The 13,969-nt window shown below is 29.9% G+C and overlaps 1 protein-coding gene across 2 annotated transcripts in view; it reads right to left on the minus strand.

Annotated features, from left to right (window-relative positions):
- Positions 1-6,758: 6,758 nt before the first annotated feature.
- The window catches only part of LOC130448166 (protein sidekick), a 582,707-nt gene continuing 575,496 nt past the window's right edge, over positions 6,759-13,969 (minus strand). For both annotated transcript variants that reach the window (XM_056785411.1, XM_056785410.1), the window contains exon 27: positions 6,759-9,736. In XM_056785411.1, the coding sequence (XP_056641389.1) occupies positions 9,494-9,736 (243 nt within the window). In that variant the 3' untranslated portion in view covers positions 6,759-9,493. The remainder of the gene's footprint in view (positions 9,737-13,969) is intronic.

Genomic DNA, 13,969 nt, shown 5'->3' on the forward strand with positions numbered 1-13,969 from the left:
AAGGCATAAAGCAGGTCTTCAGAAGTATCTCACAATACAAACGAGCAAACACAGATCTTGGCTGTATGTCATTAGACAAAAGGCCAATAGAGAAGAAGAAGAAGTAAACTTATATAATCATAGTGATCATAACATAATAATTATTAAAAAATTAGAACTAGCGATTTTGATGTCTGATATAACTGGCATATGATGCAATTTTCTAAATAGTGGGTATGTATAAATTATAGAATTATAATAATTTATTCAATTTTATTATTGGACAGAATTATATCTAGAACATAAACATTTCATTTTGGCACCGTATTTAACAAAACGTCAAATTAAATAAAACTCTATCCAATTACTACATACTTTCCAAATTATGTAACAAAAATTAGAATAGCACGCCTCAAATTTACAAACGTGCTTGTATAAATCTAACAATTTAAGCATAGATGTTCCATTTTTCAAGATTTTTACAAATAAGTGTTAAATAAAAAAGCTGCCTTCATAGATAAATAGAAATGAACACAAGAAAATAATATATGGATCATAGATTCTACCTAAGAAAAGGCTCATACTTCCAGTGGAAATATTTTATTAAAAAATGTAGACAAATGAATATTTACACATGACGTTTTTTTTATTTTAAGGAATTAAGAAACAATTGAAAAAAATCGTTTGTTTCACAGTTTCTCAGAATTTTCAAAATATTTTCGTAAATAGAAATGGTATGCAGAACTACAACTAAAAAATTTTTGCAAATACCGAATATATATACATGTATATATATATATATATATATATATAGTTTTCTGTTGATATCTTCAGATGGGAGCGGGTTGGTCCAAGTGTTGCAATTCAAAATGTGTGGACAGTTATTCTCGAATGACTATTATAAGTTAAAAAATGTAAAAAGATGAATATTTGCACATGGCATTTTTTTATATCATGAGATATACACTTTGAAAAAAAGAATTGAAAAATCACCAAACAGAAATTAAGGAATAATTACCAAAAAAACCGTTTGTTTCACAGTTTCAGAATTTTCAAAATATTTTTGTAAATAGGAATGGTATGGAGAATTACACTGGAAACATTTTCACAAACAACCTATATATATATATATATATATATATATATATATACATATATATATATATATATATATATATATATATATATATATATATATAGCATAAACAAAAACCTAAAAATTTAATTATAAATTACAACATTTTTCTGTTGATATTTTCCAATGGGTACGAGTTGGTCCGCATGATGCAATTCCAAATGTGAAAATGAGCAGACGGTTATCCTTGAATTATTTTTTTAAATAAGTAATGAAAAAAGCTGCCTTGAAGAAAAATTAAATTAAACACATTATATCACTAAACAACTCCTGACCATAGCACCAAGCCATTTGCAAATAAAATTTTATATCATAAAACGAATGTTTTGCCGGATCTATACTTTTGTCAAAAATTAATATTTGTCTCTTCCACATCAAAAAATGACAACTGTCAACTGTTAAAAACTAGCTATATAGCATGGAATATTCTAAAATTTTGGGATACAAAAATATAATTCTTCGTGGCTAATTTAGAACTAAGAACAAAGAGCACAAAACAAATATTTTCCAAAAATAATTATGGAATAGTGAAATGTAACTAAAAAACGACATTTTACCCAAAAACTATAAACCTATAACCTAAACAACAATTAAGAAATATAATGGTTGATTAAAAAGTTTTTATTGATCATTATTCATTTGAAGCTACCTTATCAAGGTGACTTAATTAAAAATTAAAAATTCAGAAACTGAATTTTATTAAGTTAACAATTTTAAAAATTATGACAATTTCTTTTCATTTTCGTGTCTAGCGATTGAGGAAAATAATAACATACATAAAACAAAAATGATTCTAATGGTGTATAGAAACCTTGAAGATAAAAATTAGTAGTGCAATCCACGAATATATCATCATGTTATTGCTTAGAGTAATAGAAACAATTTACAGACAAATGAGAACTTCAGTATTCAAAGACCTATATATGTGTAGCAGAAGCAATGAAAACATGCTCTATACCAAGCTATGGAAGTGGTTCTGAATTACATTACATTTAGTGGTGAAAAGTGTTCCAGAGAAATAATGAGCAAAAAATGTTACTCCATGAAAAATTCAATACGCAATACATTAATATAAAAGAGTGGAATGAACAAACCATTATTGGACAAGGAAAGAATACAATTTAATGGTAAAGAGCACTAAAGAGTCAGTCTTAAGAACACTAGTGTAGTCAAGCTGTTTTATCTTGTTAAATTGAGTTTGAATTTTGGGAACCGTTAGTCTAATTGTGAGCATTAGTTGAATGGTATTGTGAACAGTGTGTTCAGTATTCTCTTGTTAAAAACAAAAAATTGAAAAACTTGTTAAATGTCTAATAAAAAAAAGAATGTCAGTTTTCTTGAATAAACTCATAATACACGGAATTTACTCCATTAAATTAATTATGTCATAGACACTAATTATGCTTGAGAGAGTGGCATAGCACTATGATTAGGAATGAAAATTTTCATTTCTGTTAAATTAACAAAGTACTAATGTAGCAATACTTTCTGGTGTTCATTTAACATAAAATTATGTAAAAACCTTGACTTTAGAAACGCATCTCTCTAAATAGCCAATATTCAATAAAAAAATATACATATTGAGCAGTGATTTTCTAAAATGCATTCATGAAAATGAAGTAATGTGATGATTAATCACAACAGAAACCAGTCATTTCACTAAAAGAAAAACAGAAAACATTTCATTGAAGATACTTCATGTACGATGCAAAAAAAATATTTCAAAATATAATATATAATTTTTTGTAATTTTGCACGGTGTTCTTTAACCAGACTTAAATGAAAATTACTTGAACGTCTTCGATCTACGTGTCCACTTAAACTAGAGCAAAAATGCAACGTTTTAATCCAATATAGAAAATCGGTTTCCCAAGCTCTTCAGATTTGATGATTATATAAATGAATTACATTCACCTTTTCCATGTTAATAATTTTCATAAACTACGAAATATTTTTCTGTCAAATTCAAATCAGGTGGCTTGTAATACAGGACAGTCTTCAGTTAAAAAGCGGTGTTCAATTTAATTAAACGAGGAATCAAACATGCATGCTCCAAAACGTTTCTCAAAATCAATTTTAAAAAAACTGTGAATAAATCTTGTACTTTGAAATGTGAAGAACAAGTTACCTCGTCTTTATTAACCCGTCAATGCTCAAGGGGTCGTTAACAACTCAAGAGATAAAAATAAATCTGGTTATTACTACAAGTTTATTTTTTGAGTTAGAATTACACGTGTCGGTTTATCATCACTACCACGCGACTCTTGCAGACACATACTTGTTTTTACATGCAGTTAAATATGACCAAAAATAAAGATAAGGGCAATGTCTTCAAATAATTATTGGTGAGTAGTTTTTCTTCTAATATTTTCTTAATATATTTATATTCAGATTTTTATTTTGGATTATCATAAATATTTATCCTCATTTTATATGATTTTATAAAAGGTTATGGAAACAACGAGTTGTTTTTTTACTGAGTGGTTAACAACCTCTTGGACATAAATGATGATCAAATATTACCAGAATGCATATATATAAATATAATACTGGCGAAAATACAGACTCAGGAGGCGAACAAGATACTGATCCAAATAATTTGAGTAGCTGGCAACTCAAAGCAGGAGAGCTTATGTACAGTAAAGCATATTTTGTTCAATATCGAGGACGATATAGAGAAATATCCATAATATTACTTGCTTAAAATTTTTAGCGATGCAAAAGAAATTATACCCGATAATAATTAATCAAATTGTAAACACGTTCAACCTGTTAAGACTGAGGTAACGCTTCGTCGTCGATTCCATAAACTTTTTGGAGTGATACCATGGTACCACCTTCAATATTGTGCAAAGATAGCCACCCTATTGAGATTTTTGAGCTGTTTATGAGCCAGTCACTTATCTAGGACCTCGTTAAATATACTGTGAGGAACGCATCTGAAAAAAATATTCCCGGATTTGAATTCTCAATCAGAGATATGTATGTGTTTATTGGAATTTTTTTGTTTAGTGGTTATGTTCTCTTATCATGCAGCAGAATGTTTTGGAAAGAAGGTGAAGATGTGCATAATGCTTTGATGCCGAAGTCAATGAGGCGTGATCGAATTGAGGAAATATGCAGGTTTTTCCATGCGGCGGATAACACCGCTTTAGATCAAGGGGACAAAAAGGCTAAACTTGGATCAATTATTGATGTTTTAAATAAGAAATTTTTGGAATATATGAACCTTTACAGCTAAACCTATCAATAGATGAATCAATGATTCCTTATTATGGAAAACGTTCATACATGGTAAACCCATACGATTTGGTTATAAAGCTTCGGTTATCAGTACTAAGCCAGGTTATTGCTTGCAATTTGAAATTTATCAAGGACAAAAAACCAAGTTTACAATACAACTACTCTAGGTCTTAGTGAATCAGTAGTGCTAAACTTTGTTGATGTTTTACAAAAAGAATACCTCGGTTTGCGTTTTTCATTATATTTGGATAATTTCTTCACTTCAGCAAAACTAATACATCAACTTACTGACATGATATGTAAATTCAAAAATAATGAAAGGAGAAAAAAGGGGAACTATGGATAGTGCTGTAGATAAGAACATTGGTGTACTACAGGTATAAGATGGAAAGATAATAATGTAGTATGGTGTGGAGCCAATGCAAAAATACCGAAGACTTTCAGTGAAGGACAAAATGAAAGTAGATGTGCAGCAACATCATGCAATCAAAATGTATAACACGTACATAGGAGAGGTATAGATCAAATGGATAACAATATATCCATTTACAGGATTGCCATGAGACACAAAAAATGGCACACACCAATATTGCATTAGATTATCGACTTGTACGTAACTAATGTCAATCAATTGGCACGCGATTATGAATACGACAAAGACAATCTCCATTTTAGGAGATAGATTGCGCAGTACCTTCTACAAAAATAAGGAACTAAGTCGAAAATGCCTGGACCCAAGATACCCCAGAAGGACAACACCTAATAGTCTGTCAACAAGAAGACGGAGATGCTCTCTTTGTAAAAATAAAACAACTACATGACTAGTGTTTTGATGAATTCCATAACGTGTAAAAATTTTAATAGCGCATTTCTTTTATTTTGTTAAATAAAAAAATATATTAGACTTTTTCTATTCATTTTGTAAGTGTCCAAAGGGTCGTCACTAGCGACCCACTCTCAAAATTAAAAAATATAACTCAATCAATTTTATGTTTATTTTTTATGGCATATTTTGGTTCATTTTTAACAAAAAACACTTATTTTAATCATCTCAGAAATAGTTCATAATTCTGGGTATTAATGGGTTAAACATCTAATAGCTGATAAACAATCAATTTCTGTCGCAAAGATTTTCTCAGATGAGAGGTAAACCAGTGAAATAGTATATTATATCATATGAATTAAAAGTGCATATTTTTTTACGAGTAATATTTGCAGTTGCGAGGCGGAGCGCAGCGGAGTGAATGCAAAATTGCGAGTTCCTGGATATGGCACCTGATAATTTATGTTTGATGATAAAGGTTGTTCTAGTATTAGGAATTGGAGGGGCTATGCGTTGTGACGAACTAGTTCATTTGAAAATTGATGAAAAATCAATTCAAACCCTCTATTGTTTTTCAAGAACTCAGGAAACCGACCTAGTTTAAGTGTACGTAGATCGTATCTGGTTAAGGAACACCGGGGTTGTATTAGTTACGGTTCATGAAAATTTCAAGCATAAACATCAATATTTCTGTTTTTCTTTATACAGAATGTTCCATACAATTAGATAACATCGACAAAAAAATAAACTAGGTAAAAGAATAAACTTGAATCAGAAAGGGAATTAATTCAAAAGGCATAGTCAAGTTTGCCATACTTTTTCTATAAATCCTTTCAGTGACTTCAAAGGATCACTCTATTAGTTATAACTGCCCGCCATAATGAAAGTTTAAGTTCAGTAAATGCATATCAGAACAGTAGTTTATGGTGGGTTGTAAGTACAATATCATTGAAAAGAATCATAATTGATATGTACTATACAATCGATTAATAAGTCCTGGTCTGACAAATAATAATAATCACAAATTACTTTTTCAAACTCCTCTTTTGAAGTCCCATCTTTCCAAAGACAGCTGTTGAATTTGTTTTTTCGTTTGTAAACAACCTAGAGTTTTTTTAAATAACCGTTAAAGCAAATGCTTTCTTTGGATGGTATTACCGTGACTCTTCTCTAGGCAAACCAACCATTATTGACTAGTACGTTAATTGTCAATCCAAAAGAAGCGGTTGCACCAAAAAAAGAGAAAGTCCTCGAAATCGCGAAAGAACACAGCAACGTGAAATTAAAAGTTATAAGATATAACAGATATGAAAGTGTTAAAAAAATTTTTAATGAGCATGAAAAATCATATTTCTCAACAGTTGCTGCGTTTCTTTACAGTGAAGTAAGAACAAACAACGAAAATATAATTCAGAACGCTATTTGAGACTGTTTAGGCAAAATTTCAAAAATAATTTGTGTCTAATTGTTACCATAGATATGTCACCACCTAAATCAAAACGGCAGTTATCTGAGGTGACTGCGCCCATAGAAAGTAGTCCGAAGCAAGTAAAAACGTCATTGACTATTTGGAAAAGGTAGCAACAATTATTAGTGAGTATTACTGTATATTACTGAACTGATTGAAAAGAAAATCAATAAGGAGCGGCTCTATATGCAGATTAAATCGTTGTATCACTCTTGAGGAATGAAACTAAATTTAGCTTGGAGCACTCATTAATCGATGTATGTATTAATGCAAATAAGAAATATAAAAAAAAATAGTAATTTTGAACACTATTAGGAACATTCATTAGAAAGACTGGTACATATAACTAAGTGGTGATATATTTACAATATAATTTGTTTTGAAAGTTGTAAAAAGAGTAACAATTTTATTTTCCTAGCAATAAAAAGTGATATTTACAAGGTGTAATTAGTTCCTAATATTTTAATTAACGTTCAAGTCTTGTAGAATTACTAATAAAAATTCGAAAATTTGATAATATTTCTAAAGACTAAAAATAAAATTATCTCAATAGGAGATCGCATCACTTAATAACTGCCTATTTGGTCCAAAAATTACTTATTTCGCTTAAAAAAATTGTAACAGGAATTGCACCACGAGAAACTGTTTTTCAATATACTGTGGAAATTAAAAGTTTGATTATTGAGATTGTTTCCATCAAAATAGTAATTGAAAAACAGATCAATAATCCGTGTTTTCTTGTACAACTACATACTTTATACATACATACTTTAAAAACTAAGATTAGCTAAGTAATTAGATCACAATGATTACTAAGGAATACTGACACGATTATAATTGAATACATTCCCAACAAAATAAATTCAAGTATAAGGAAACAGTATAAAAACGACATGTTTATAATTTACATATATCGAAAAGCATTGTTTTAGAATATACTGCTTTTAACGAAGAAATTTGATAATGATAATTTCATTTAGTTTCCATAAATCGCTTAGTCTAAATATGGGTCAAACAACGGATAGCAGAACTGAATTTGATTTGTTTGAACAATGGGGAAACAAAACAAACATATTGACATAACGTTAACAATAAGCAAAATATCAAAAAAAGTAATTGAAGCCTGGTGTACCTATATTATAAGAAGTTTTCATACTATATAAACATTTTAGCTATGAGATTGCAGACATAAAGGAAAAAAATTCAAGTTATTACATCTACTCTAATATATTCGATGAAACAGCATATGCAAAAAAATTTGAATCTCACTAGATAAAAAACACACAAGAATTAAAGACTTCTGCGAAGAAGTTCAAAACGCAGTTACAGATAGCTAAAAAGCTATAAGAATCAGACAAAATTAATATCTACTTTAATAAATTCGATGAAACAGCATATGCAACAAAATTTGAATCTCACTAGATAAAAAAAAGACAAAAGAATTAAAGACTTTTGAGAAGAATTTAAAAAAGCAGTTACGGATAGCTCAAAAGCTATAAGAAACAGACGAAATTAACTCCCCTACTGGTGAAATGGACACATCGAAAAACCGAGAGACCTGAAAATAAGATCACGTTGACAGTACACCTGACTGTGAGAAATATGGAAACACATCCCGAGATGCAAGAAAGCTAAGAGACAAATGGATATATACTAGATATAAGAAATGCGTTTGACATTATTATCAGGAATAATAATATTCCAATTTTCTAGAGAGTAGTTTTAGTGGGGATGAAGAACTAAAATATGATTAATAATATTTTTATTAATTATTTCAAAAAAAGCTTGATTCTGCCTTTATCATAAAAATACTATTGTGCTCAAAAGGGCTCGCATTTGTGAGGCTAACAGAGGCGGACATTTATCTGATATTGAATTCCATTGATGACATTAAATAAAATATTTACCTATTTAAGATCCATCCTCGTATAATCAAAAATTATAAACAAACAAAGTAGTATACCTTCCCGGCGGATACCTGTTATTTATGAAACTATTTTGGGGATCGCGATCATACATTGTCTCTGTTATAAAGTAAAAATTATTGATTTTTTGGTAAGAAAATTAATAATTTCGTATGATTGGTCAGTTTTTTCAACTTTTCCGAAAATTTCTTGAGATAAACTTGGCGGATTTTGATTCTAGGCGCCTCAAATATTCTTAAATAAACTATCACCTGAGTACCTCATATATGACTATTGTTTATTTAATTCTAATAAAAGAAACCATCAAGGTTTTCGTCTGAAAAGGTAAAATAGTATTTCAAGATATTATAGATGGAATTTACTGATTCAGAAATAATTTTTAGCAAAAACCCACTTTTAACAGTGGAATAAACGCAGCTCAAAAAATCCCAGTCGGGTTTTTCTGAGCTGGGTCTTGATAACAAACCAAGCTTTCCTTAAAGATGAGTTAGTAGCAAGGAAAACCAAGGTAGAAATTTATAAAAAACGATGAGGCCAGGAGGAAAGAAAGTGATTAGAATAATCATAGAGACTCGTCATAGTAAAGTATTTGCATGGAACTAATTAATATGCACATAGTTTGCACACCGTAGTTTAGTTAATAAAAAATTAGGACTTTATTTGTTGATTTTATAGAAATTTGGTAAGATTTGTATACAAATATCGTTGAATTCATTTATGGGAACTGAATGAAAACATATAAAAACATTCGTAAGTACATTGGGGCAACATACTTGTATCGGATAAAAGTTATTGCTATACCATAGAAAAAAAAGAAAGAAAATTTTGTTGTAAACATGCCGCCATTTCTCACATTTCAATTCAAAATATTATCAAATTTTCAGCTACCGAAATATTATGACACGCTTTCAATAATTTTATTACACAAACGATGAAAAACCTGGTAGAGGCGCTCTTGATCTGGCCATATTATTCATGATAATTTGACCTCCGTTGAGGCTGACTACAGCACTTCCTTCGGGTTCCGAATCGGTGTAACTGGAATAATTCCGTACAGGTTTTTGACGTTTCCATGATTGTCGTAATGTATCGTTGACGTTTGCATAGTGATTGACGAAAGAATGGGGATCGGAACGAATGCTTTCATTCTCACTCTCTGAGCCCTGGAAGAACAAATTGGTTAATACATAATGGTGCTTAAACGTTAAAAATACTATCTACATTGAGCCAATTAAATTCGAAAAACAAATAAAGCCGAAGCAATACTTAAATCTTTTTCTGTCAATTATTCGAAACTATTCGAGATACCAGTCTACTAGCTTCTGTCACCGAATATTAACAAGACAAGACGAGTCACTCTAAAATCCTTCCCTTATTTTGCCTATCTGACACATGCTACTCTTTTTCGATCGCTCGAAATCACCATGCATAAACCGGATGTCTGCCAGGTTGTGTCGTAAAGAAAAGTGCATAAATATACCGATTGTCCTTACTTGTCGTAGTGATAGCAGTTATTTTTTTAATTAAATTTATCACTCACTCAGTGTTTGAAATTCGCTAAGTTGGAATTTCTGGAGCCTTCAGTTTCTGAAGACTATAACTTGGTTAGCGAAACGTACGTCAGACAGTGTAATTGTGAGTGTTAGTTGTGTAAAAACAATGTGTTCAGTATTTTAAGTTTGCTACTGCGATAAAATGTCACGAATGTACTTTGTTGATGGAAACTCTACCAGAGAAAGGACAAACATATATTTCATTATCGAAACGATGAAATTAGGTAATTAAATTAAGTTCTTTTTATTTTAAATGAATGAATATTGAAAAAAATTAACTATGTTAACTCAAGGATCTAATTTTAGAGAACTTCTAAAGTTAACACCAGACAATACTACTTTTTGGATAGATAAGATCAAACTTGTTTATATAACATAACTCAATAAGTCGTGTGACTGACACATAGACGGCGCTGCCATTCTCAAATCCATATGACGTTTATCAAATACCAACTTTCAAGAAATGTTAGAGTTTCATGAAATTTCGATTAGTGAAGCTACTTTTGTTATTTTAAGAACAATGGATTCAAAACAATCACGTTTGTTAATTTATCATTGCCTCTTGGTGAAAAAAAATACTGTACAAGCTCAGCACTGATTTTAAAAGTGTTATCAGAAAAGAACCATTTGTTATTGGTTTGTTGGATTTAAACGTGGTCGTACAGACACCGACGATGGTGAACGTTCTGATCGTCCAATTGAAAATGTTACTCCAGCAAACATCAAAAAAGTCCACACATTGGTTATATCTAATCGTAAATTGAGATTGCGTGAGATAGCTGAGACAGTGAAAACATATCACACTATCAACTTATGAATCTATGTTTTAATTTGATGTGACTTGTTCTTTCATATACTCTTGTTCCCTCTCGTAGATATCGAAACTTTTTAATTTGTTTCTTGGGACAGTTGTTAGATTAGGAAACATTTTAAAGAGTTTGGTAAGATTAGAAAGGCGCAAAATTTCTAAATGTAAAAATTCTAAAATAGAAAAACGTTACGAAAGGAAAAAATGCTGTTTACAAAAATTTGAGAAGGTATAACGCCTCTAACAACTTAAAATATCTTCTTGAGCAGTACATACAACAAATAGTTGTTATTTCTTTAAATGAATCACTAAATATGCAACCATCTATGCAATATTTATTGATCAGCATTACAGTTCTGTAAACTAATACCCTACAGTACGGGAACACATGTTTTGACAGAAACTGATTATGAAATAAATTAAAAGCTGTAATGTATTTTTCTTTATAACGATTAAACAAACTTTCCATATAAAAGCTCTTGTTCATATTTTTCCTAAATATTATTCTGTGTTCATAAGAACTATTGCTTTTTTTAATTAACCGTAATTTAATCTAGAAAGGCAGTATCTTTAAGATGTAGCTTCAATTCAATTCTCACAGAAAACTTATTTCGTAATATATAAAAAAAACTCAAATACACAATAAAATATAAGGAGAAACTAAAACGATAAAACTTGAAACTTCGTTAAGTTAGTGATTGATTGAAACAAATATAATATATAAGAATAGGAACTAATCCGAGGGGGCTAAATCTAACGTATAGGGTGCCTGAGCCTCGCAATTCAAACTTTAATTTTAGCCAATGCAATAACAGATGTGTGAATTGGTGCATTGTCTTTTTCATGATAGTCAATGAAAATTATCCTACGCTTATCCCAAAAAACCTTGCCCGTAGATATAACAGTCTTTGTCTTCTTTAGAGCCAGTTTCCCCTTTTTAGTCCAATGTTGATTTTCCTTTTGTTTCGTATGTGAAGACTCATGTTTCATCCACGGCGCAAAAATTCAGACTTATTTCTGTGAAAAATTGCCAAACACTAGATAGAAATAGTATTTTTTTGGCTATCACTTCATTTTTTACTTGAGCTCAAATCAATTCTATAGGGTTCAATTCACAATGATATGGTGGCCGCCATACAAAAACGAAAATCTTAAGAAAAGTATTAAAATGTGATATAATTGTCCAAGTCATAATTAAAAATGACTTTATTTAAATTTAACATATTTGATAGCATCCTGTAACTGCGGTTTACGATAAAATTTGATTTTTCTCAACTGGAGTGTTTCTATGGAATTTTTTTATAACACACTTTTAACAACAATCAGAATATTTATTTACATTCATAGAATGAATTTGCTGGCGAGTGTTAGATAATCAAACATCTATAAAATTTTGATGGGGTTTACATTTAGTGATCTAACCTCAAATATTTCATACTAGGTCTTTTGGCAAATTAATTCAGTCTTCTCCTCTGTACATTTTTATTATTTTGTTGTGCCATTTCATTAGTAATACATTAATTATCAATGCATATAAAAATCAAAATAATTTGTGAGAACTAAAATTTCTTTCTTTCATAACTTTATTTAGTGATAACCGAGAAATTTGAGTTAAATCTTTTTATTCCAATTGAAATTTCATTTTAAGTGTTTCATTTTTAAAAAATAGACTATGAACAATACATCGAAATATAATATATGTTAAGAGGAATCTACAGAATGATCAACTTAAATTCAAATCAGTCCTCCTAGCTTAAAAATAGGGAATATCAAAGAATTTTAATGGAATTGTTTTAGTATCACCAAATTGCTTTGCAAAGTAAAAATGATACAAATTAAAACTTTTTATGGAAAGTTTGTATACAATCATAAAAAACTGAACATCAACAATATGTAATTATTTAAATTCAAGTTGAAGATGTTCAATTAACATGCTTTAACAAATAATATGAAAATAAATGGCCATGCAATGGATAATATATTAAATACATCTATTAATAATCAAGCATATTTATGAATTACTGCGGGTTACCTCAAGACTTTATTCATATTTAAAAATGTGTTTTTATATATTTTAAAATTAAAAATAAAATGGTGCGATAACGGCTTTACATTTTTACACGTTTATTTAAGAATTTTTGACTAAACTTTTCGATACAAACCACATTCCACTTGAATTTGGGTACACTGAAAAGAAGTGTAAAGTTACATATAGCGAACAAATTACAAATCAACTTGCAAATCTTCCACCTTTAGTTCTATATACGACAACATAGAGCAATTATTTACCTACTTGTAACTATTACGTAACAATATAACTTCAATATTATACAAATGTAACCAATGAAGCTATTAAATTATCTAAAAACCGAAATTATTATTCTTTTAATTTGATTTTTTATGTAAGCTGTGGTGCACAAAAATTGTATCTTAAATTTGTGTGGAGTTTTTATTGAAAAGCTTGTAGTGCCACAAACAATTCTGTATGATCAATATTACCCTCTGTATCAAATCCAGGAGATGACCACTGCTGGATTAAGCCTGTAGCAAAATTGGCCAAGGGGCACTTGGTTTGCTACAGGTTCTTAAGTTTATGGTATTAAACAAACTCAGATAAATAAATAATAATAACAATAAATGGGAACGGTGTACCGTCAGCAAAGCCAAAATACCATACATGAAGAAGACCAGAAGAAGAACTAATAGAAGAGAACAATCCGGCAGAACCAGTAACAAAAATAGTTAACGAGATTAAAACAACAAATAAAACAGACAATAAAATCGGAACAGAAAGAAAGCTCCAAACAAATGCATGGACAAATTGTAAAAGAAATTGAAAAATTAAACCAAAAGTTGACATGGGCATGGCTCATATACGCAAATCTCAAGACCGAAATTGAAGCAGTTATTACGGCGTGATAAGATCCATTGCCACAAATTACATGAAAGCTACTAACACAGACCAAAAATGCAGACTGTTTTGATAAAATTACATAAATGGCAGCTCCAGAGAGATGAAATGAGTTGTATTAAAT

Source organism: Diorhabda sublineata, chromosome 8 (genome assembly GCF_026230105.1).
Source record: "Diorhabda sublineata isolate icDioSubl1.1 chromosome 8, icDioSubl1.1, whole genome shotgun sequence".
NCBI lineage: Eukaryota > Metazoa > Arthropoda > Insecta > Coleoptera > Chrysomelidae > Diorhabda > Diorhabda sublineata.